This window comes from Pararge aegeria, chromosome 12, assembly GCF_905163445.1.
Source record: "Pararge aegeria chromosome 12, ilParAegt1.1, whole genome shotgun sequence".
Classification (NCBI taxonomy): domain Eukaryota; kingdom Metazoa; phylum Arthropoda; class Insecta; order Lepidoptera; family Nymphalidae; genus Pararge; species Pararge aegeria.
The window spans coordinates 13981199-14003903 of NC_053191.1; the positions used below are offsets into that span (position 1 = coordinate 13981199).

Here is a 22705-nt window from a genome sequence, read left to right on the forward strand (position 1 = left end):
AAAATGATATTACTATCTCCTTCAAAGCCAAAGTCAAATATTTCTTTATTCAAATAGGAAGATAGATGGCACTTTTGATGCGTACATTACATGTAAAATATGACATAGGAGTGAGTTGATGGCGATAAATGAATTCGTCAACTTAAAACTAAAGCTACGAGGGTTCCAAACGCGCGCTGGTCTAAGAAGAAGCCCATAACAAACTTAGACGGTTGTTATTTTTTTTGGTATCACCATCTCACATTGCCATTTCTGCCTTCATTGTTTCCTCCAAATCAGAACCGATCGACTGATCGGTTCAGATCAAATCAGTCCTTTTAAAAATTAAAATGAAAATAAAGATCAAATCTATATTTTCATTTTAATTTTTATAAGGACTCTCTAGGAAACCTACAATTTTCTTGTAATAAAGATAAAGTTTAAAGCAGTATTCTAAATACATAGTTCGGTTTTCTTTGTCAGTAAACATAATGTCGAAACAGAGTTAAATTATAATAGTGCTTACCTTAGCATTTCTCGAATATTCCAGATACCAAAACTTGACGTGCCTAAAACCAACTGTCACAAAGTAGTTCCCACTTTCAGAGAAACTGACTGCTTTAACTCGAGATGACACCTGAAAATAATAAAAAAACAGTTATTATCATTTAGTTTTATATATTAGTCGGTCTGTTTATCAATTTATTATTTAAATTTTACGGCCGACTGGCGCAGTGGACAGCGACGCTGATTTCTGAGTTGCTGCGGATTCGATTCCCACACCTTAAATTAATTAATGAACATGAATGTTTTTCAGTGTCTGGGTTTTATCTGCATATTTTAGGTACTTATGTATTTTATGCATAAAAATATTTATAAGCCATCTTAGTACCCATAACACAAACTACGCTTACTTTGGGGCTAAATGGCGATGTGTGTATTGTCATAGTACCCATATTTATTCTTTCATTTATTTATTAATGTGTCTGTATTTTTTTTGTTGTTTCAATTTGTTAGTCCGGTCTTTCTTTGGAACAGTTCAATCGATTTTGACAAGACTTTCCCACGTATGTCGGGAATCATACACGTATTCTTGACATTAGCTTCTTCTCACAGAAATCAGCTTCTTAAAGAGAGTAATCGGACTCTGAAGAAGAAGAATTTTCGAATAATAAGAAGTCCTATATTTTGGAAATTTATCTCTGAACAAAAATATCCCAATAAGAATTTCGTTGATGTTTGTTACCAATAAAGTACAAAACTGATCCCATTTGCCAAATATAATTGAATTATTATTTTGATATAAATTATTATTTAAAAGTAACAGAACAACTCCATCTCTTTCCGGCCGCGTTCCATCTGTGCTAAGACACGACGTATTATCTTCCCTGTATAATGACTTAATTTGACTATATATACATACAATCAGTTTGTAACAAGTGATCAAGCCAGCAAGTTGTTTAATTCTTCCACACCTATTTCTTATAACATTTTTTAGTTAATAATTATAAAAATCATATTTTTTAGTTTTTTAGTTAATAGGGGTAGAAACTCGCCGGCCATCGCTATACGTCACAAATTACCTTATTACTAGCAAGCTTCAGGTTAGCGCGCCAGTCCCAAACATTGACTATCATATCATGCTGCGAACCGACCGACACCAGATACTTGGATGATGTTGAGAAAGCCTGGAACATAAATGTTTACCATTAAACTCGGCGGACACTGACTGTCAACAATCTGTACTTTGTAGATATTTTTTTCTTACTAATCTAAAAAGGTTAACCATATGTCCGATGAATTTAACTGTAAGATACCATTAGCGGCGGTATAATATATATAAATAATATCAAACTTTATACAATATTTATTTCTCTAAGACCCAGGTTCTCCAAAGTAATTAAAAATTAATAAAATTGTAATTCTTCTTAAACGCAGCGTTGGTCGGCCTCCAACGAGGTGGACAGAGGACATCAAACGTGTCGCCTAGAAGCCGCTGGATACAAGCGGCCCAGGGCCGTGTATTTTGGAACTCCCTACAAAAGACCTATGTCCAGCAGTGGACTTCAATCTGTTAAAGTGATGATGATATTGACTTCTTAAATCATGAAGAGTTTGTCGATTTGTAAAACTGCTTAAAAATGGGACTTTAGAATATATATAAATAGCCTAGTCATTCTTTTGTAAACAAATCTCTAGGAGTCTAGCCTAAACTAAAATTTGCAACCGCTTGAATAGTAATCGATATGCTCCTCTCACCATGTATCCTTTGAAAAAGGATAGCACTGCTTTTTAGATCAGTCCGTTTAGTTTAGTTAAGCGGTGCCAGTAACACAAAAACGTAATTAAATTAACTAGTCACAAAACTGTCCTATGCTTTTTTTTCAAAAAATACAATGAAATAGAATGAATACATAATCTTTACATTTATGTACATCATAATTGAAAATCTTTATATTTTTTTGAACATCATAATTTTTCAAGTGTACATCATAATTTTCGTGGCTTGTTATAATTAAATATATATAAAACCTATATAAAAATTTAAAACTTACGACACAATTGACTCCGTGCGTATGCCCCGGGAACTCAGCTATCTGTACTGCACCAGATGCGGTTGGATCCTGCAAGTAAACAAAATTATATCTATTAATGACTAATTATTAGTCTATATCCGCTTAAGCAATCATTTAATTTCCAATGCAGCAATTGAATAGTAGCTACTTTGGCAAGAAGTCACATAGTACATGATAAGAAGTTATTTCCAAACGAGTTATTATTCGTATCAGTCCAGTGGTTAGGGTGAGAAAAAGGACATGTTAAAATTTGCAATAGACGAAAACAATGGCAGATTGTACAAGTGCATAAAACATACGTGTATCGTATTTATATACTTATTGGATTGCAATTGTCACACTGTAAATGGCAGTACCTTCTAACACCTGTATAACTATTCCCATGACATTATGACAAATTTATTAATGGTAGAGAGAAAAGAGATTTTTAATAATTTTTAAATAAATAAAACTTTATCATGCAAGAAGATACGTATAATTCACTCATACATTATCGTGTGATTTACGTCGCTTACATTCATGGTATACAAATATGTACCTAAGTATTATGAAATATCGCCCAACGTCTGTCTCCGTCAGAATAGGCCTAATGCTAATAACATGCTAGTCACGTTCTGTTTGTCTGTCAGACAATCCTAGCGTTCCTAAGAAAACTGCTATTTTCGTCTTGAAAGCATATTTGTACTCTATGCGCGTGCAAATTGTGGTGATGTGGTCTAAGATGGGAGATCGGTATAGGCACGTTGACAGCAAGAAATACTAACTTAAATATTGTATTAATCTATTGATATTTGATTCGATAAATGTATTTTTATTTATATTCTGAGTGAGATTATTATTTATATTCTCTTTCCTTCTTCCTCTCCTTTGATAGAGAAAGCCAACCCAGGACGTTTATAAACTCAGCCTATATTTAAAGATCGTCGGATCTTATTTAGCCGGCCTGAAATTGGATATGAAACTCGTTTAGAGAAGTTAATATACTGTGTTATTATAATTTTTAACACAGAAACGATGTGTTACAAAATGTTACCTCTTTAAATTTGTGCAGTAGCGGAGAGAGGACGTGACGGCATAAGAGAGCGTCACGCCGTTCGCCGTGATGGCATCGAAAACTTCTCTCGTTCTTTTAATTATATAGCTTTGGACTTGGCTCACCTGAAGGTCCCAGACTCGGACGGCGGGCGCATGGCCGCACTCTCCCGTGGCCAAATACCGACCGTCCGGTGAAAATGCAACGCAAGTGACGCTCTTCCTCGACGCATTGAGCACGTGAGACTGCCGGTTCTTGCGTACGTTGTACAGCACCACCGTACATCTGGAGAACAAAAAATTGGGTGTTATCATAGTATGTACGCTTAGTACAAGTATTGCTCACTCGCAATCGATAAGTCGTTTTCTTGTAACGAAATACTTGAACATAAGAGTACAACATAAGTACATAAACAAATTACAAACACAAAACAAATTTGCCTACAATTCTTCAACTTGGGATTTGCGATTCTAAAACGAGTGGGCCTAGGTCCAATTTACTTGGACCACAGAGACAGTTGAGACAGAGAGAGTTTGATATGCGAAAACGTCTTTTCTATTGCAAGCGAGCAAATCGAGGCTACAGTTTAAAAAGTCATTTTCGAGAATAAAAACATAGTAAAATGAAACTTGTTACTAACAAAACTCTTGGTTTCTCTTGGCCCATCTCACTCATCAACACTGCTGCATTCAGCGCTCTCTGCAGGAAGTTTGTGTAGCAAAAATCAGTAGCATAGTTTTCGTAGAGTTAGCCTACTGCTATTATATATCACAGATTCGGAAATTGGGTTCTTCTATGAAGTTATTATAGTGGTTCAATAATTTTGTATCCTACTAAATCGACTCAGAATAATCACACAGGTCAAATATCGGAATGAAAGTGATAGGGTATGATGGGGAACTCGTACTTAGTTGAAATTCAATTGGATCAATTATTCAATTTGAACTAAATATACATTTGATTCCAACTAATTATATGTATTTGTTTATTTTTTTTTAATCCTGCAGTGGGGAAAAACGTGGGTCGTTAGTTTTGAGAGAATAAAAAGTATAATTTCATTTCAAACAAAAACCAAAAACAATTAAAAAATGACACAATATTGCATTTAATATATTAGTATGGATAGGTACGACTTAAATAAATCGACTAAAATAAATCCGTTTAGAATATTAGTTCGTCTTAGTAAAAGATAACTTCAACCCAACCGTGACACCTAACACTATTATAATCATTAAAAGTATTCGTAATTCAGACGAGAGACACGATGGCATCCGTCCGTGAGAAAGGCCACACATTCGGCATACATACAAATAAGGTTCTTCTATAATGTGAGCAGAGCATAATAGTGAGCGGGGCGGGGCGGTTGAAGGTAGCGAAAACGTAATAGTAGAAAAAAATTACATCCATACTTATAAACGTTAAAGATTGTTTTTGAAGTCACACTTCTTTTGGCGCGTTAGGGAAAAATTATGAGACAAAATTTTTTCAATGCGCGCGCACACCTTCACAAACAGCCGACACCCTGAAGCTATAGTCAACATTTTAGTTTTTCAAAATAGGTTTGACAGTGTACACTTTCAAAGTCGGTGATATTTAATTGATTGAATTGTACAAAAACCTCAAATTTTAATGTTGAGTGAAACTATTGTTAGTGTCGTTTTTTCTACAAATTATTTTTCATTGAGTTAAGCATGGGAAGTAACATTAGCTACTTTTCATCCCAGAAAAACAAACTAGTCTGTTTATAAACCTGAAGCATTCAACGCGTTGATGCAAAACTATCTTAGAAATCGAACCTTCAGGGCTGTATATTAGGACCTTTTCTGTTCTTTATTTATGTAAATGAACTTTCCTACTTTTCTTGATGATTTTCATTCATATTTAAAATTTATCAATGAGGAATGATTACATGGTCTAACACACATGGGCAATGCTATAGAGTAGGTATAATAATTTACCCAATATTAATTGTGCTATCAAGAAAATTTTGTTCAGTTTTAATACTAGTAATTTTTAACTATCACAAACCGGATGTCTACGACATTACAGCTAAAATGTAATCTATTTATTCTGTAACTGTAATCTACCAAAACAATTATGAAGTTACGTGTGAGCTGTATACATTTCTAAAAAAACATCTAATAAAGCAATATCAACGATGTTAGAAAACGGTATTCTCAAGGGAGGCAGTTTGATATTTCTCAGTTTATTTATGTCCTTTATTATTTCAGTCTTGTTAATTTTCCAAACATCCGTATCTTTATTTTTGTTTCTCAAATTCTGAACCTAATGAAAACGTCGCTCCTCTCAACACCACTCTAGGCCATAACCTAAACCCTGGTAAGTTCGTGTAAATATTCACATTCTCGCAGGCGGTTAACCACTTTGTATGTATTGTATAACGTCGCGCCATGGGACTTATGTTTATGGTACCTGCAGGACATCAAAAGGAACTTTGGTATTAAGAAATATTATTATCAGATTTGACGATACACAATTTAACTACACGGGCGTCGTTTTCACGATTTTCCGGGTGGCTGAGAACGTATATAATATTATATTTTATATTTGTGAAAGTTGCTACCAGTTGGTGCCAGCAAAGTCGGGCATCAACTGAATATTAAATATATTTTTAATTGATATCTTTATTTCTATTTTAAAAATTGCGTACTGAAGTGTAATTAGATTAAAGCAACACTTCTTGTACACAGAACTCCAGAATGTAATCGCTATTTGCACTAACATTTAGCAAAATTAAACATTTCCCATTCCTTTTTATTTGTTTGCAAAACATCAAGGATGCTTTTGCACCGAAATATTAATGAAAGGTACAAAACCACAATACAAACTTTTGGCTCTGATTGTTAATCTCCAGATTGCTTAAACCATAACTTTATTTTACTCCTTATATTATTTTTATCCTTATATTATGTGCTCAAACCGCATAGTAACAGTCCATTCCCGAGGCCATGGAACAGCGGACAATTTTACGGAAGAGGAAGTCGCAGGGGTCGTTGAACTGTGGCAAGTTGTATTGTTCTCGTTATTATGACGTTTGCTGACATTATCATAACTCCCATTTATATTGATAAACTAGCTTTGCCCGAGGCTTTGCTCATTTTAAGTACGATTTTCATAATAAAATTGATACAAATTCTTAGGCAGCTTATAGGATGAATCTTAGCGGTCGCCTACGTCGTAATATCTACCTGTATATGCCAAATTTAAGCGTAATTGGTGCCAGTGGTTTATACGCTTTATTTATTCACTTACCTATTATAGGAGCACCGACAACTTGTGTACAATACATATTAAAGGAAATGTTACATAAATAATTTTATAAACAGTAACGAGCCACAGTATTTATGAAGAAGGCACAGTATTTATTATTCATAGCCGATTAGTAAGATCAATTAGATAAATTACAGCTACAAAAACATTTAAAATAAACAAAAGTACAACTACAGTCGGAAAAACTAAAGTTAAGAGTACAATAACAATTTAAAACGAGATATTAAGATCTAGAAATCGTGATTGTTTGATGATTGCATTGTCTGTTGATTTTTTCAATTCGCATTGCGGGCTAACCTCTTAAGTGCACTTATATATATATGCCTATTACTTTAAGACTTGAGGTAATATGTATGTCCGAGCGAAAGTCTAGCACTTTCCTCAGACAGTATTGTGACATATTTCCAGAGCTGACTAGAACTAAAACATTTTTGCATCTTGCAAATTGATAGGTGGTTGTTTTGCTTAAAATAAAACTAAGGCTACGTAGACGGAAACATAAACATACAACTTTACTATAAAGCCGGCAACGGGCTACTTATTGATTTAAGGGCGCGTCCACGCCGCACCCCCGGCCACACCCGCCTGTCTGTGTATATGTACTCAATTACTCTAAAAGTCTAAAACATCCAACCCCTGTCCCATTAAATACTCCGAAAGAACTCGTGGGGTGAAATAATGAAGTGCCGTTTAATGCTGATGTTGCGCGTTCATATAGCACCAGAAAGCGTAGACTTGGCAGGAAATGCGTTTTGAGGCATATAATTAAGTATGTAATTTGAAATGATAACACGTTTCGCCGTGACACGGGAATCATTTACGTAATTTTATCTTCTCAAATAACACTGAGACCTATAGAGTGTAGACTGTGTAGTGTGAATATGGTTAAACATAAATAATTAATAGTTAAACGAGACAAAGATGAGAGTTGTCTCTAAAATTAACCCGGTTCTAACACTAAGTAAACTCTGGCAGGCTGCTCGCGAGTTTGGTCTACGTACAATTTGTAATACGTCAATTTTGTAATACAATTTGTAATACGTCAAGTTTTTTTTAAACCGCCCTTAAGGTGTGAGTACCCGTACTCACACCTTAAGGGCGGTTTAAAAAAAACTTTTAGGAGGTAATTTATTGATTTTGCTCTAGGTTAAATAGTATTCACTATCTACCATTTTTTTTCAAATTTTTTGGTAATCATCTAGAATGCCTGCCAGTCAAAATTATTAGCAAACTTAAAACTGTTCAACCTCCATAAGTCGAGGTTCAAGGGTTGTAGTCTACCCTACCGCCATGTCGTCGAGCCCTTGGGCTAAGCTTCGCACTCGCCGCCAACATCCAACGTTGTTAAGGTAGATATATCAGCTATTGTACATCCAGTCAGCAACCCAGATGCACGCCAACAATAACGACAGTATCAGGTTGGATAACTTTGAAAATAGGCAAAATGTTCGTTACATTTTGGTTCTTTTAATAAACATAGCTCTTAGCCACAGCGCTTAAGTGGTTGTTGCCTTGTTCTTCGGCCGCACTTAAGACGGTTTTTAACAAATCTCGTAGGAACAGTTTGTTTTACTGGAATAAAAAGAATTTCCAATGTTATCCTCCTTCCATTTAAGTAACTCTTTACCAAAAATCAAGTTGATTAGTCGCTGACGTGAAGGAAAGACGGACAAACGAACAAACCCACTTTCGCATTTATAATATTAGTAAGGATAACTAGAGAAGCTGTTCGCCTGCAAAGGTAGACATAATATTAGTGGAAATTTCCACTCATACCATATAAGGAGAGCTCAGGCGTGTGGGGTGTTCCAATTAGCCAATAAAACCGACGGCTGATGAATTTTTTAGCGATGCGCCGAGTTGCCCCTAATGGAATGAATAGCTTTATCATTCAGAACTGGCGGCGGCAGGAGAGTCGATCTCACAGTTTGTTTTTTTTTATGATTCATTTATAATTTGATCAAAGAGTAAATTAAAGTAATATTTAGTACCTAGTGATATTATTTAAAAAATAAATGCTATTTTTTAATATTAAATGACGACTTATGTTACTAAATGTTTATCAACAGACTTACATACTATTTCAAACGATTTTTCTTTAACTTAATAGGATTTCAGCTAAGTGGTAATCTTTTCCTTATGACACGCAAACTTAAAAACTTGTTTTAACATAAAGTAAACAGTAAAGATACATACTACATATTTCGTAATTAGCATTTTTCTTGGTTCCCTGTCAAATCAACCCGAATTCCTAACATAAATATTATGGTATCTGTGGTGGCTTCTCATACGGTCCGTGAGTATTGAATGGTCAAACGCGGTCGTTGACCAAACCTCGCATAATAATTATGCAATATATCGCGTCATATCCGTGCCCTAAACTTTATGCTAAGCTTCAGGAGAAACGTGAACCGCATCGATAACAGAAAACTGTATTCTTTTGAAGTTGAGGATCACCATGACACACATATTTTATACAATTTTTTTTTATTCTCTTTGTTTCTAAAGGGCTCTTTTGTATAATTTCCGTATTCAAAGACCTTACTACCATCACTAACAGCAGTACCTATTAGGTATTTTATATTGTTGGCGTTTTGTTACAGATTTATTATGCTTATGATAAGAACGTAAGAATATGTCAAATAAAGTGTAATCCTTACTTAATTACTGAGTGTTTGTTTGTTTTTTCCTTTCCTTCACGCCCTTACTAAGCAACTTGATTTATGACAAGGAGTTAGTTTGAAAGAAGCAGGCGTTATATTGCGGAATTCCATGATATATTCTGAAAATTGAGATTAATTTGGTATAATTCGCAAAATACAGGAGAATCTGTATGGTCTAATTTATAATTTCTTCAACCTTTATACTCCACACCAAGCAGATTTTTGGCCATGTACCCTCTACGCACGTTTCGCTCTGACACCGGAGCATCCTCAGGTGCTATTGACTTTACAATATATAATTGTACCTGCTTTTCAAGTATCATAGCGAATTAAACTTAAATTTCATAATAGAGTTAGTTGAAAGAACATAGGTTACTTTTTGTCCCCTGATAACAAACTAAAGCCGTTAAAACCGTTCTCTTGTTGTAATTGCTTGCAGCAATAAGACCGCCTTTGCATGTCTACATTGTGTGTTACTGTAACTTAAGCGTGCAATAAAGTGTTTCTTCTTCTTCTGCTAGTTCTAAAATTATACTAGTTTCTGGAATCAGCGATGATAGTCAGGATGGGGAGTAATCCCTGGGAAGTGATGAATCCCCATCTTTACTATATGACTTACGGCTACCAATGATGAATGAGTATGATAAGAATTTATTTATGTATTTATTTTATTTATTTATTTATTGGGTCTACCAGCGATTTGACATAAATAAAAATACATATATACATTACACAGAGTATACAATACCATTTAAAGCTAATAAACACTACATGCTAATTTAGCTTGAACTAATAATTTTCAAAGAGAATCAATAAAAACCAATAAAAAGAACAACAAAAGCCGAAACAGTTACAAACAGAAAAAACTAAATTATTATAATAGAAGTTAGGATTAAAATAAAAGATGGAGATGATTATGTTTAATTTTGTAATATAAATGATCAAATCACAAATGGGGAGATGGACACGATTAAAAGCTAAAGTAGCAAAGGGCGATGCAGATAGCTCAAAGGGCTGATCTACGTAAAAATCGCTGGAGAAGTTTCATCACACCGAAAAACGCAGTTCTAGTAACACCTACTAGGGAAACAGAGATGCGTTGGAAGCTACTGGTTGAAACGGTATTAAGTCCAGACGAGGAAATCCATCAGTACAAGACGACGATTAAACACATATGCCAAGAACTCTTGAATAATATATTTCTTGTGGAATTCAAGTACCTAGTTAAAATAAACATAATTATTCTGTAAATTTGAAGTGAAGTTTGTTAACCTCTTTTTAAAAGTCGGTCACAACGAGTACGTAGGTCAACAGCTTCATACTACTCACTTACTTTAGTATTATATTATACAAGCTGACCCGCCCGGGCTTTGCGCAGATGGGTCAACTTGCATAATATAAGCTCTAGAGGTAGTATACGGAACTGATTATGATAATTTAAGAATAGAATACTTATTAGATATGCTAGATATATAAGCAGATTTGAAGTGCTTTTTATGCTCTTTTACATAAAATAAAATCGGTTGTATAGAAAGAGTGAGGGCAAAACAAATATTATAAACAAGTTTCTAGGGTTTCAGTTTCGCTTTTCGTGAAATATCTACTAATAAGTCTATTTTTTTCTTCTTTATATAGATAGGATTTAAAAAGTTTTAAAAGTATAATAATACGTATCAAAGTTTTGTGTTCTAGCAATACAGCTCATCAATTTGTCTGATGGGATGCTTCAGATTTGGATGGCAGGGGATGCCGTGGCTAGTTACCACCCTGCTTAAAGACGTGCAGCTTAAGCGTTCCGGTAAGATTTCGCGTAGAAACTGATTCGGGGTCGAAAATACCGACGCGCCGTCCATCATAATAAGGAAGAGGGGAGTCGACTTTGTTATTAAGCACTAGAGGAATCGCACTAAAACCACCTGGTGAGATTGCAGTCAAGGGCGAACTTGTAGTAAAATTAAAAAAAAAACCCATCATGAATGATTTCATCCATGACTATAATAGAAATTTTTCGCTCTAGACTCGAGTGCTTAGTCTTATTTTATGCACTTCCATTCAATCCACTATTACTTCATAAGAGATAGAAATACTTCGCAGTACTTGTATTTTTTTTAACTTCACAGCTATTCTTGTCTTGCACTCACTATTTTCATTAAGAGAGTTGTAAATATGGAAGGAAAAGCAATTTCCTTAAGTACGTCCGCAATCACATCGCTAGATGAGTCTTCAATAGGCTGCACACACAATCCATAATTAAGCTGGATTACAAACGTACAAAATTATTCATAAACAAGGTAAAACGTTAAGAAGTTCAACAAGGTTAAATAAGGTAAATATAATTTTACGAAAGTACGTAATTTTCCTAGTTATAACGATGAAAATTGGTATTTAGGTTGGCAAGATAAATGTTTCAGGATTTATAAAAATTTCACCTCCATTGGGTTAAATAGGGGATGAAAATTTATATCTTAGAACGCACTTAAGCTAAAATCAGGTGTAAGCATGCAGATTGAAAAAAAAAGTTTTTTAATTGATAAATATAACCGTTTCTCCCTTCCCCTCTATTATTGAGTTACGACTACAGTGCTATTTAATATCACGCTACGACCCTGTAGACTATCAAGGAAGCGAAGAATTAGCTAAATCGATTGTAGCTACATTTAGTAGAAAAGCGAAACTCAGAAGTTTAACGTGATCCAAGTCATGGTAACGCAAGACAATAATATAAAGCTTGATCTTGACACCATATTATTTGGCCACATAAGAGATAAAGATTTTTTTTAAATATGTAAGTGCAAGGGAGTTAACGTTTAAATATACAAAGAGGAGTAAGGTATCCCACGTATGCTAATATGTAACGTCTATTTTCTCTTACTTGGATAATAATTCAAACAATCGTTTTGTTACTTCTAGTGTAAAGTTTATTTCCAAATTGTTAAGAAGATAATTCAAATAACCTACTCATCGAAAATCTCATTTCATTGTGTTTGTTTTTATGTATTAAATAGCACTTGTTTTTTTAGATATTATTTTAAAACTGAAAAGTCATAAAGAAGATTTACGATATCTTAGAAAAAATGGAGTGTAGCTGTTGCCTTCGTTCTTCATCCACATATATTACGGTTTTTTACAAATGCCTTGGGATCCGTGTATCTTCTTTATCTCAGTTCTTTCAGCTAACTATTTTTTGGCAAAAATCAAGTAGAATTGGCTAAGTAAGGGCGTGAAGGAAGGGCAAACAAACAAACAAACTCACTCGGATTATTTTACAAACCCTTGGTTAACGCGGGTGTAACCGCAGGAAACGGCTAGCGTCTGAGTACAACTGAATAAAACACATCTTTCTCAATTCCAAAAGCCAATTTCTATCAACATGAACCTTGGAATATATCCAACACATTCGTTGCTTAGAAATAAACAGCGCAATATAATCTGGGAGGCCTAGCATTGGCCTAGTGACCTTTAACTTCTACAACGAGGAGATAACAAGTTAATCTTAGAAGCTCAATATTGTTTAGGCGAAACGCGAAAATTAAGCTTTGAGACTTATAAAGTCTACACTCGCTTCACTACGGCTCCGACTTCCTGTCAAAGCTTAAGGTAAAAAGGCACATTTGAAATCATTCATTACCGGCCCACTAGGGCTCGGGTCTCTTCCTTTAATGGGTTTAGGCCGTAGTGCACAATGAACGGATTTGTGGACTTCACACTTTAACTTTCAGGTATGCAGGTTTCCTCACGACGTTTTTCTTCACCGTTAAAGCAAATTATATTTAATTGCATGAAACGATCATAACTTAGTCCACCGATCCGCACTGAGCCAGTGTTGACTACGGCCTTAACCCCTTCTCGTTGTGGGTGGAGACCCGTGCGCTGTACCTAGTGGTGTATTGGGTTGATATGATGATTATAATGATCATAACTTAAAAAAGTTAGGAGGTGCGTGCCGAGGTTCGAACCGTGCCATGTAGTGGGGCGGTATGGGTTTTGTGGTTGGTGATGATGATGATGATGATGATGATGCAGAAGAATAAGAAGATGATGATTATAATTATAATAAGCAACGGAGAATCTTAATAGTTATAGAGAAAACCTTGGATAATTAATAATGGATAATAATTAATTATAGATCAAAGTTAAGTAGGTACTTACCCTGCAGGATAGGCAACCAGCTCGGTGTTCGGATCGCAGTCTAACGCAGCGTTGCTGCTCACTGTCAATCCGAGGACCGACTCCAGCTTAATCTGTGAACAATAGAAACACTACGTTAGTAAATACAAAAACAATTTCCTTAACCAATTTTTGCCACGGTGGTCATCTCCAGAGAGATTATCCAACACTCTCTCAAAGTCCGATGGGACGGCAGATCCAACACAACCGTAAAGACATCAGGCCAATGTTCTAGCTAAAGCGTAACGTGCTCTCCGAGGCACGGGATTAAATCACCGCACAATTCAAAACTTCGGGCTGGTAGGTACTATTTAATCTGAAGAGTTTCAGAGCGAATTATATAAATATTAAGTAGTATAATAACATTATAACATAGGGCCTCGTATTTTAACTGAAAACTGTAAGGTTGGTAGGTATATATGTAAACAGTTCAAATTGGGTACAAATAGAAGTGCAAGGTTAACCTCACTATTCAAACATCCTAAACCTTGAGTGTAAGGACAAATTCACAAAGTTTTAAGCTGCTCTACTGAATAACACACACCTGTCATAAAGAGATACGGCCCACCATGCAATTCTGGTAGATATTACTTCATACCCATATATTTTATCAGATAGAAGCAAGCGTTACTTTGCGATAGTCCATGACATACAATCAACATTAGACCTACTTTGCTATAGAAATTAAGTCTTAGCAATGAAAATATAAATTGTACAATCTTCTATTGAAGAATCAGGTATTTCTTATATAATACCATGCACATGTGTAGGTAAAAATAATGCGCGATATTCTCCTATCAGATCCACTTAGAATTTACATAGAAAGGTACGCTAACCATTGCACCATTACGGCTTCACGGTTTAATCAAAGAATAGGTATAAAATAGTACAGAATAAATAGTACACTTGTTCACTTCGGCAACACAGTCAATGAAACAGCTAGGGTACAGCATTTAGTTAGTGATTATTTGGAGTAGGTAGATAGGCACGCGCATGACGCTGCTGACACCATTTGAATAAACGCAATCGCAATCGAAATTAGTCAAGCCGTAAACAAACTAAATGGGGAATAATATAAAAAAACTACTCTTGATACCAAGCACCGACAACGTTGGGTGCCGCTGCTGCAGGTATAATTTCCTGGTTGATTTAATTATAATACGTATGGTACCTAAAGTGCGAAGTGGAACAGGGTTGGGTTTAATCCAAGTTTAATCTTTAGCGACGAGTAGTAATGATGTCACTGCCCCGCATCTTTCGCGCCAAGGACGTCCGGTTGCCATTTTGTAGTATCAAGTGTAAGCCGACCTTGTGGCACAGCTGGTTTTTTCAAGTGTATTTTTAGAAGTGATTTTGGTCTTATTTAACCAATTAAACCAAAAAAACTTAGTTGGCTTGGCATGTTTTGTTACATTGACGTACAATAGAATTTAATTATTATTAAATTCTATTGTACGTCACGACTATTAGTATAGCCAAGTAATTTAGGAGTCACCATTACATATACAGACTTTTAAAGAAATCTACAAAGCACGTGAATAAGTCATATTTGTACTTTTTAAAAACTAATCTAGTGCTACGGTATTCAGCACTTTAGTGTATAAATTTACTTAGCATCAATATCACCAATGTTCATATTTGTCAATTTATTGTAACCCTTTTCGTCTGTAAACTTTGTTGCCCTCGGCAGTAAGTGCTGATAAAAGACAAATTCTAGAATGAAACTTGCACAAAGATTAATTAAAATTAAAAAAAAAATAAGAAAGCCGTATTTAACCGGCTTCGTTTAGGTCGAATTATCAGATACTGATCAACTTCCAATCAAACTGATGACTGAACCAAATACTCGTCGTGGAGTAAGTAGCATACACATACTTCCTTGGGTTTGACTCAGGTCAAGATTCCTATATTATTGAAGTATCATTATTAGTATATACAATTCCAAGTTAAATAACAAATGGAAGTAATATAAACAATCGAGATAAAGTTCTAACTACCACTGAGAAAATAACTGATTATCCTTAAACGGCTCAACTGAACAGATATTAATCGAAATTACTAAAAACCATAGAAATTAAAAACGCCTTATAAAAACGGACAACAGGCATACGAGGCTGTCAATCTTACATCACCTCTATATTTAAGTCAGGACTTAATTAAAGATAGAGAGAAGATAGAGGTATCAAATTAAACTGGACTGGATCCAACACAATCCGGTTATCCTTCACACATTCAAAGGCCTTATAAAGATGTTACGAGCGTCCTTGCCGCGAGGCTCAAGGTTTTGCTTTGTTAGAGACGGGTTTACACATATAGTTGGTGAACTTGCCTTCCATCTACCTTCTACTTAAATATAAAGGAGATAGTGTTTGTTAGAGGAGGATAAAAGAGTAAAAGGAACAATATTTAAACTTGAAAACAGACCCGATTCAACCATATAAATTAGTAAGGTTATTCTCTAAAAGGAATTATAAAATGGAAGACTTAGGCACTGCTTTATTTATGCATGTGCATTGGTCGCCACTAAATTCGGAGTTTCAATAGTCAACCACACTTTACTTGATTTGACCTAATGTATTTCCTAATGTAATTAGATGGCATGACAATACACTATTAAAATTCACTAGCTGACCCGTGCAACTTCGTCTGCACCAAATCGGTTAGTACCGGAAAACACAAATAAAATGACAATATCTAAAAGTGAATCCTAGCTAGATCGATTTATCGCCCCCGAAACCCCCTGTATACTAAATTTCATGAAAATCGTTGGAGCCGATTCCAATTATATATATACAATTATGCTCGTTTAAAGATATAAGATTATTTAATCTATCTAGAAAAAATATCGCTAGTCTTAAAATCCACTGTAGCCACAAACTATATCATTAAATAAATACAATATAATATACATTTTGTTGTTCAGTTAGAGAAATTACTATTTTTACGTAAACTTAGATGTTTAATTTATTAGATAGATTCCGTAAAAACAAATCTCTTAACATTGTATACAAAATAGCTTATATTCGGGTCTATAATTCCAGAATTTAATAATAGTCCATCTGATATTATTATGTTTATGTACAGAGAAGACTACGATCTAGAATCCGTAAAAAAGGAACCAAGAAAGACAGACAAACAGCAGAGTCAGACATTAATAGGGACCCTTAATAGATTGCAACAGAACGTAAGTGTCGCTATAAACAGGAAACCACTCGATCCACTACCAAACCGGTCGTCCTTTAGCACTTTCAAAGGCCTTATAAAGATACCTTCGCGTCCTTGTCTTATACAACTCAAGGCCTTTTGAGCAACTTTGCAATCTTTGAACTAAATCACGGCTCGAAGTATACTTCATGATTTTCAGATTTGATTATACGCCATCGTACGCGCGTAGGAAAGGAAGGGTTTTATTTAAAACTGCAATCATTCATTTTTATTTGCGGAGGCCTTCGGTTTTCTCATCAATATTCGGTTCTCTATAGACACAAAATATTTTTCGAAACTTTTCTCACCGGCGGCGGCACGACGGCACTAATCATATAAGATTTGCGACGAATGCACAAACTCCTCTGTCAAATCACTAATTTCGTATGATGAAAATACTTTTTGATTACATTTGAGCTATGTACGTGAAACTGCATTAAATCTTACACATGAAACCCAAACAAAATTGAACTATGATTTTTAATCTCTATAATTTTTCAATATTGACTTTCCTTGAATCAGACGTATTATAATTTACATAATACCTTTGGTGCGTAGTTCAGTTTCAGACTTCCACGAAAGACAACTAAGTAAAAATCTAGAAATCTCAGTGCAAACCATATAAAATCGCAGTGAGTCAAATAAATAATGGCACGGTAATTTTTTCCTATAGATTGTGAACTTTCCAATGAACGTTGAATGTTGCAATTAAAATTAATAATCGTAACTGAACCGGAATACTTTCACTCGTAAATCAAGATCGATTGATATAATATTTCAACGCGGGATGGATCATTACACATAGGTTATAGATGCAATTTATCTTCGTTATAATTTCTTAAAGCTAAATTGAAGTTCTGTTATCGACATTGGTATGTCGCATTACAAAAAATTGCTAAATTTAAATACCGACATTGCAGTTTATAATGCGACAAAAGAAATGACGCGATGATATGTGAGGACACATCATCGGCAATTAACATATATATATATATGTATATATATATGAGAACATCGCGAGAATTTACACGTGTTTCGAAACCTGACTACATCTTGTATTTATTCGGATGGTCATAGGTGGAACATTATTTCTAGTTAAATATTTTAAAACTGCCTACTGTCCGCATTCTATATCCGCGTTTCTTACGGTTTCTTACAAATCCCATCGGAACCGTTTGTTTTTCTGGGATAAAAAGTCTACCATACTTCCCGTCCTTTCAACAAAATCTATGCCAAAAATCAGGGTGGTTGGTTGCTTGGTTAGGGCGAAGGGAAGGACACACAAACAAACACACTTTCCCATTTATAATATTCGAGCGTGCAAGTATAAGTGTTTTCTAACTCCTGCGCAGGTATTCAACGGGTCTCTTACAATAACAGTTGTTTTTGTTTTAACATTCTGATCGATCTTTTGCTTTGAGTTCCAAATGCCAGACGGCTTCAAAAGGTTGCTTAATATTCGAGTAGGTCTTGCATCTTGTCAATCGTTTAACCTTGTGGTTTATAAACCCTGTCACGTAAAAAGAACCCCGTCGTTGTTGTTGATGATAAAAGGAAAACTATCGCCTATAACCGGTAACATATCCAGTAACATAACGGGATGACGGGAACACAGTGGACACAATGGACACAATGGAAATTTATTCAGGACTCCTCGTTTTTAGTGTTCCGTACCCAAAGGGTAAAATGGGACTATGTCTGTCACCAGGCCGTAGTTCATAAAACTTGCGCTTCATAAGTGCCTGTGTGATACCATGCCTACATGAATTGAAATTTTCCCTAATGATAATAATGCTTTTGCTATACCAATGAATATTAAAAATTTACCGTTTTAACAATTAATACTTAAAAACGGAATAAAATAAATATTTAAGGAAATTTTTTGTATATATAAAGGTACGGAAACCTTCGTGCTCGACTCCGACCAGTACTTGGCCGGTATTTCAAATAAAATCATTATGCGTATAAGTAAAACGTACTATTAAGCAACACAGAACTATGAGAAGTCGAAAAAAGGAAAGCTCCTAGATAAATCCCGCGTGGGTGAACCACGAACTTGTCTCGATGTACGTCTGTGTTGTGTTGAAACGATTCTCTCGGCGTTTCGTCACATGTTATTGAATGGACCTTCAGATTTGCATAACATGTTATGTTGATAACATTATTCCTATTAAGTACACTGGTTTGATATTTTTAACATTCTTGTGAGAGTTAAAGAATATGTATTTGTTATTCGGTCCAATATTTGCACAAATTTTATTATTGTTTTACGAAAATTTCATTAATCATTTTTATTTCCTTTTAATTTATTGGTTTCTTTATTTAGAGTAAATCTTAATGTATAAGTTGTTGGTTGTCCTTAATAAATAAATCAACAAATTAAGTTATCGGCAATAACTTTTATTTGATTGCTTATATTATTCTTTATCTACAGACGACAATGGTTATTTCTAACACCATCCATCCTTCTTCAATATATTAAATCAATTGCCGTGCATGTGTTACGCAAAATCTAAAATAAGGCTCATCCGATTTGTTTTTATTGATTTATTTTCGTTCCTCTCAATACGAAGGAGAAGTAAGCATGTGGTGGAAAGAAAGGTGGGAAAACAGTATAAGGAAAGTCCAAAAAAACGGCCCCAAAAATATCTTACTATTTTGTTTGTATGTGAAATGCTACTTTGGATTGCGGATTTTTTAATCCTGATAAACCGAGGACAGTTTATAATAAACATACCAAAGGTAATCTTATTACCTTTGGTACTTTTTTCTTGCGCAATAAAGTGAAAAAAAGAGCATTTAAAATAACATCCATTTTGGGTCAAAGTAAGGAACCTTAATAATAAAGCGTCTACCACAGAGACAATTTCTACGTTTTATAATAACTCAACGTATTTATTCGAAGACTGCATCTTTTTAACGGTTACGTTATAAAGGCACTAAAAACACTTCAAGATGCTAATCTAGCCTGCCAGCCCGGCAATCATCTGGGTGTTATTATTTACGCCTAAATGAAAGCAAGTGCTCCGATTGGTCATTGACACGGAAAATACTCATTACGTGACTTGAGACTCCTCATAAAAGAAGCCACTATTTATCGATTGCAAACTGGATATTTAGATAAAGGTGTGAAGAGGTTGTTTGATTTGAATACGAGTGCAAGTGTTCATTACGTAACGTTAAACATAGCATTTAAGCACAAAAAAACAAATCGTTGAGTACACACGTACAGATAAAGCTATTGGATATTATATTTAGAAATGGATGTACAATAATTTTGTGCTCAGAAGTTTTTATATCTAGCTAAAGATCTTCAGCGGAAGTCACAGGTTCGCCATTAAGCCATCAATATCGATAAAACGCGGTGAATTAGTTTCCGACTACCTGGCGCAGTGATGAGTCGTACTGATAAGTGGGATGTCCCAGATTTGATCCCCGCCAGGGCCAAGTTGTGAATTCATAATTTGTGAACTTACTCTGATCTGGTCTGATGGGAGACTTCGGCCGGGGCTAGTTAAGTACCACTCTATCGATAAAGACGTGCTGCTTAAGCCGCAATTTAGCGTTCCGGTAAGATGCCGCCTCGAAACCGATTAGAGGTACCTATTTGTTTTATATAACTGCAATACCCCTAACTGGTTAGCCTGCCTTTGTTTCTTATAATTCCTGATTATGTTCAAAGATTAAAAAAATAATACGGAACCCTACGGAAATGGCTGTTCTAAAATCCACTTAACCAGTTAGTGTTGATTCCACAGGATAAGCGTCGTCATCTGTTGTGGAAATACAAAGTACATGTTGATGTGTTTATTTGTTTAGCAGCGAAACCTTAGGAATAGTTTTAATAGTAAATAGATAATTCCTATCAATCCGATTAGCTACCGTTTCAAATCGATTACTGGCATCAATACCACCATTATAGCTATAAAGTACATGGCTGTACCTAGAACTTGAGAGTTACTGGACCTTGCGCTGTGTCAGCGGAAGTTAAATGAGAAAACTTTACATTTAATCCTATTACTCCTATACTAGCTGATGACCGCGACTTTTTCCGCGTTCGTTACGGTTTCTAAAAGACCTACAGCAATCGTTTCTTGCGAAACGGTACGAGCTTCGGTCTCCCTTTTGGGTTGACCGAGTTCGATGCACGCCGGACTTTTAAAAGTTATGTGCGTCTTTAATTTTAGGAGTTTAAAACGCTTGTTTTAACGGTGAAGGAAAAATGGCGAGGGATGCCCGAGAGTTCTCTTAAATGTTCTCAAAGGTGTTTGAAGTCAGCCAATCCGCACTTGGCCGTGGAGAACTACGGCCTAAGCCGAGCTCCTGAGAGGAGACCCGTGCACTTTTTTGGACCGGTAATAGGTTGATAATGATGAAGATCATCATAGCTTCTTTCCCGGGCTAAAGAATATCATCACCAGGGTGCAATGTATCTCTAAATTTCTTAAATAACGGTTTAGCCGTTTAAACCGGCAACAAAGGATTTTTTTTTTAACCCCGCAGAATTTTTTGCAAGAATGCGAGCTATCGTACAGCGCAGTTCGAATTTAAACAAGTATTACGAAGTAAGTCATCCACAAACTGGTAGGTACTCAAGGAACCTGAAGTACACGGGAAGGTCAATATAAAAGTTTTAGCAGGAAAGATATGGACAAGGAATGGAAAATGTGAGAAGTATCGGAATAGAGGATTATATTATTATTATTATAATTTTTAATATGTGCTTAGTTATATTATTTATACATACAGCACGCTAAGGCGTGGTGACGTCTTTTATTTACATCGCGTCGTGCGTTCGATCATCTCAATGGAATAATAAATCGAAGCCGCTCATCAAATATATTGTGCAGGCGACAATGATTATTTATTTATTATTACCTGGAATCGTCACGTTGAAGGCCGTGCAGCCTGCATAATCTTATGTAAGTATCTACCTAAGAAATAATAGATTTTATTGTAGCTAAAATGTTTAACGCAAGTTTGGTACTTGTAGAAAAATGGAGCAATCTCATGGTAAAACAAAGATGAAGAAAAAACAATATTATATATAATAATGGTGACTGTCCCCTCGTCGGGTCCAGGGAGATAGATCGAACGTTTTATTCCTATCTGCATGAGTGGAGAGATCGGGAGGAGAAATACTATATATACTTAATAAAGAATAGCGACGAATGCACCCAGAACCCTATTAATTATTGTAACTATCAACCCTCAATGCCTGAAGACCTAAGCTTTAGAATAGTACGTGTTGCGAGAAATGAAATAAAAACATAGTCTTAGCATAGCTTTCTCATCAAGTCCATAGTTACTATGAGCTTGATGAGAAAGCTTAGAGTCACTCGCTGGAAGACTGAAAAAAAACTACGGATAGTGTGTTCGAATCAGAGCTCAGGAGATATGTATAAAAACTAGAGTGATCGAATTTTTTTACAAACTTGAAGTGGCAAAGATCGTAGGAAGGTAGCCCATAGGCCTGTGTGATAACGGTTCGGATCTAAAGGTCGACCTTAGCACCGATAGACGCATTATTGGTAGGGTTTTATCAATGATACTCCTACCGGTGCTAAGGATTGGCATACGACCTCAACAGAATAGCAGGGCGATGTTTGTCACAAGCGTCATAAGCCTTTCTAGAGAACTTTGTCTAGTACCTACTTGACGTTTACCGTTTAGGTTGATGATAGTATTATTACAACTATAAGACAAGTTGATCATAATTGTAGCATGCAATGAACACGAAGAATTATTGATTAATATCGCTTGCACTTGAAATTTGCACTGGATTAATATCG

The 22705-nt window shown here is 35.3% G+C and overlaps 1 protein-coding gene across 7 annotated transcripts in view; it reads right to left on the bottom strand.

Moving 5' to 3' along the window:
- LOC120628427 (mitogen-activated protein kinase-binding protein 1) overlaps positions 1 to 22705 on the bottom strand; it is a 125045-nt gene that overhangs the window by 34968 nt on the left and 67372 nt on the right. For all 7 annotated transcript variants that reach the window (XM_039896796.1, XM_039896795.1, XM_039896793.1 and 4 more), the window contains exons 3-7: positions 13692 to 13783; positions 3714 to 3873; positions 2535 to 2603; positions 1563 to 1667; positions 506 to 616 (exon numbers count right to left, since the gene is read on the bottom strand). In XM_039896796.1, the coding sequence (XP_039752730.1) occupies positions 506 to 616; positions 1563 to 1667; positions 2535 to 2603; positions 3714 to 3873; positions 13692 to 13783 (537 nt within the window). The remainder of the gene's footprint in view (positions 1 to 505; positions 617 to 1562; positions 1668 to 2534; positions 2604 to 3713; positions 3874 to 13691; positions 13784 to 22705) is intronic.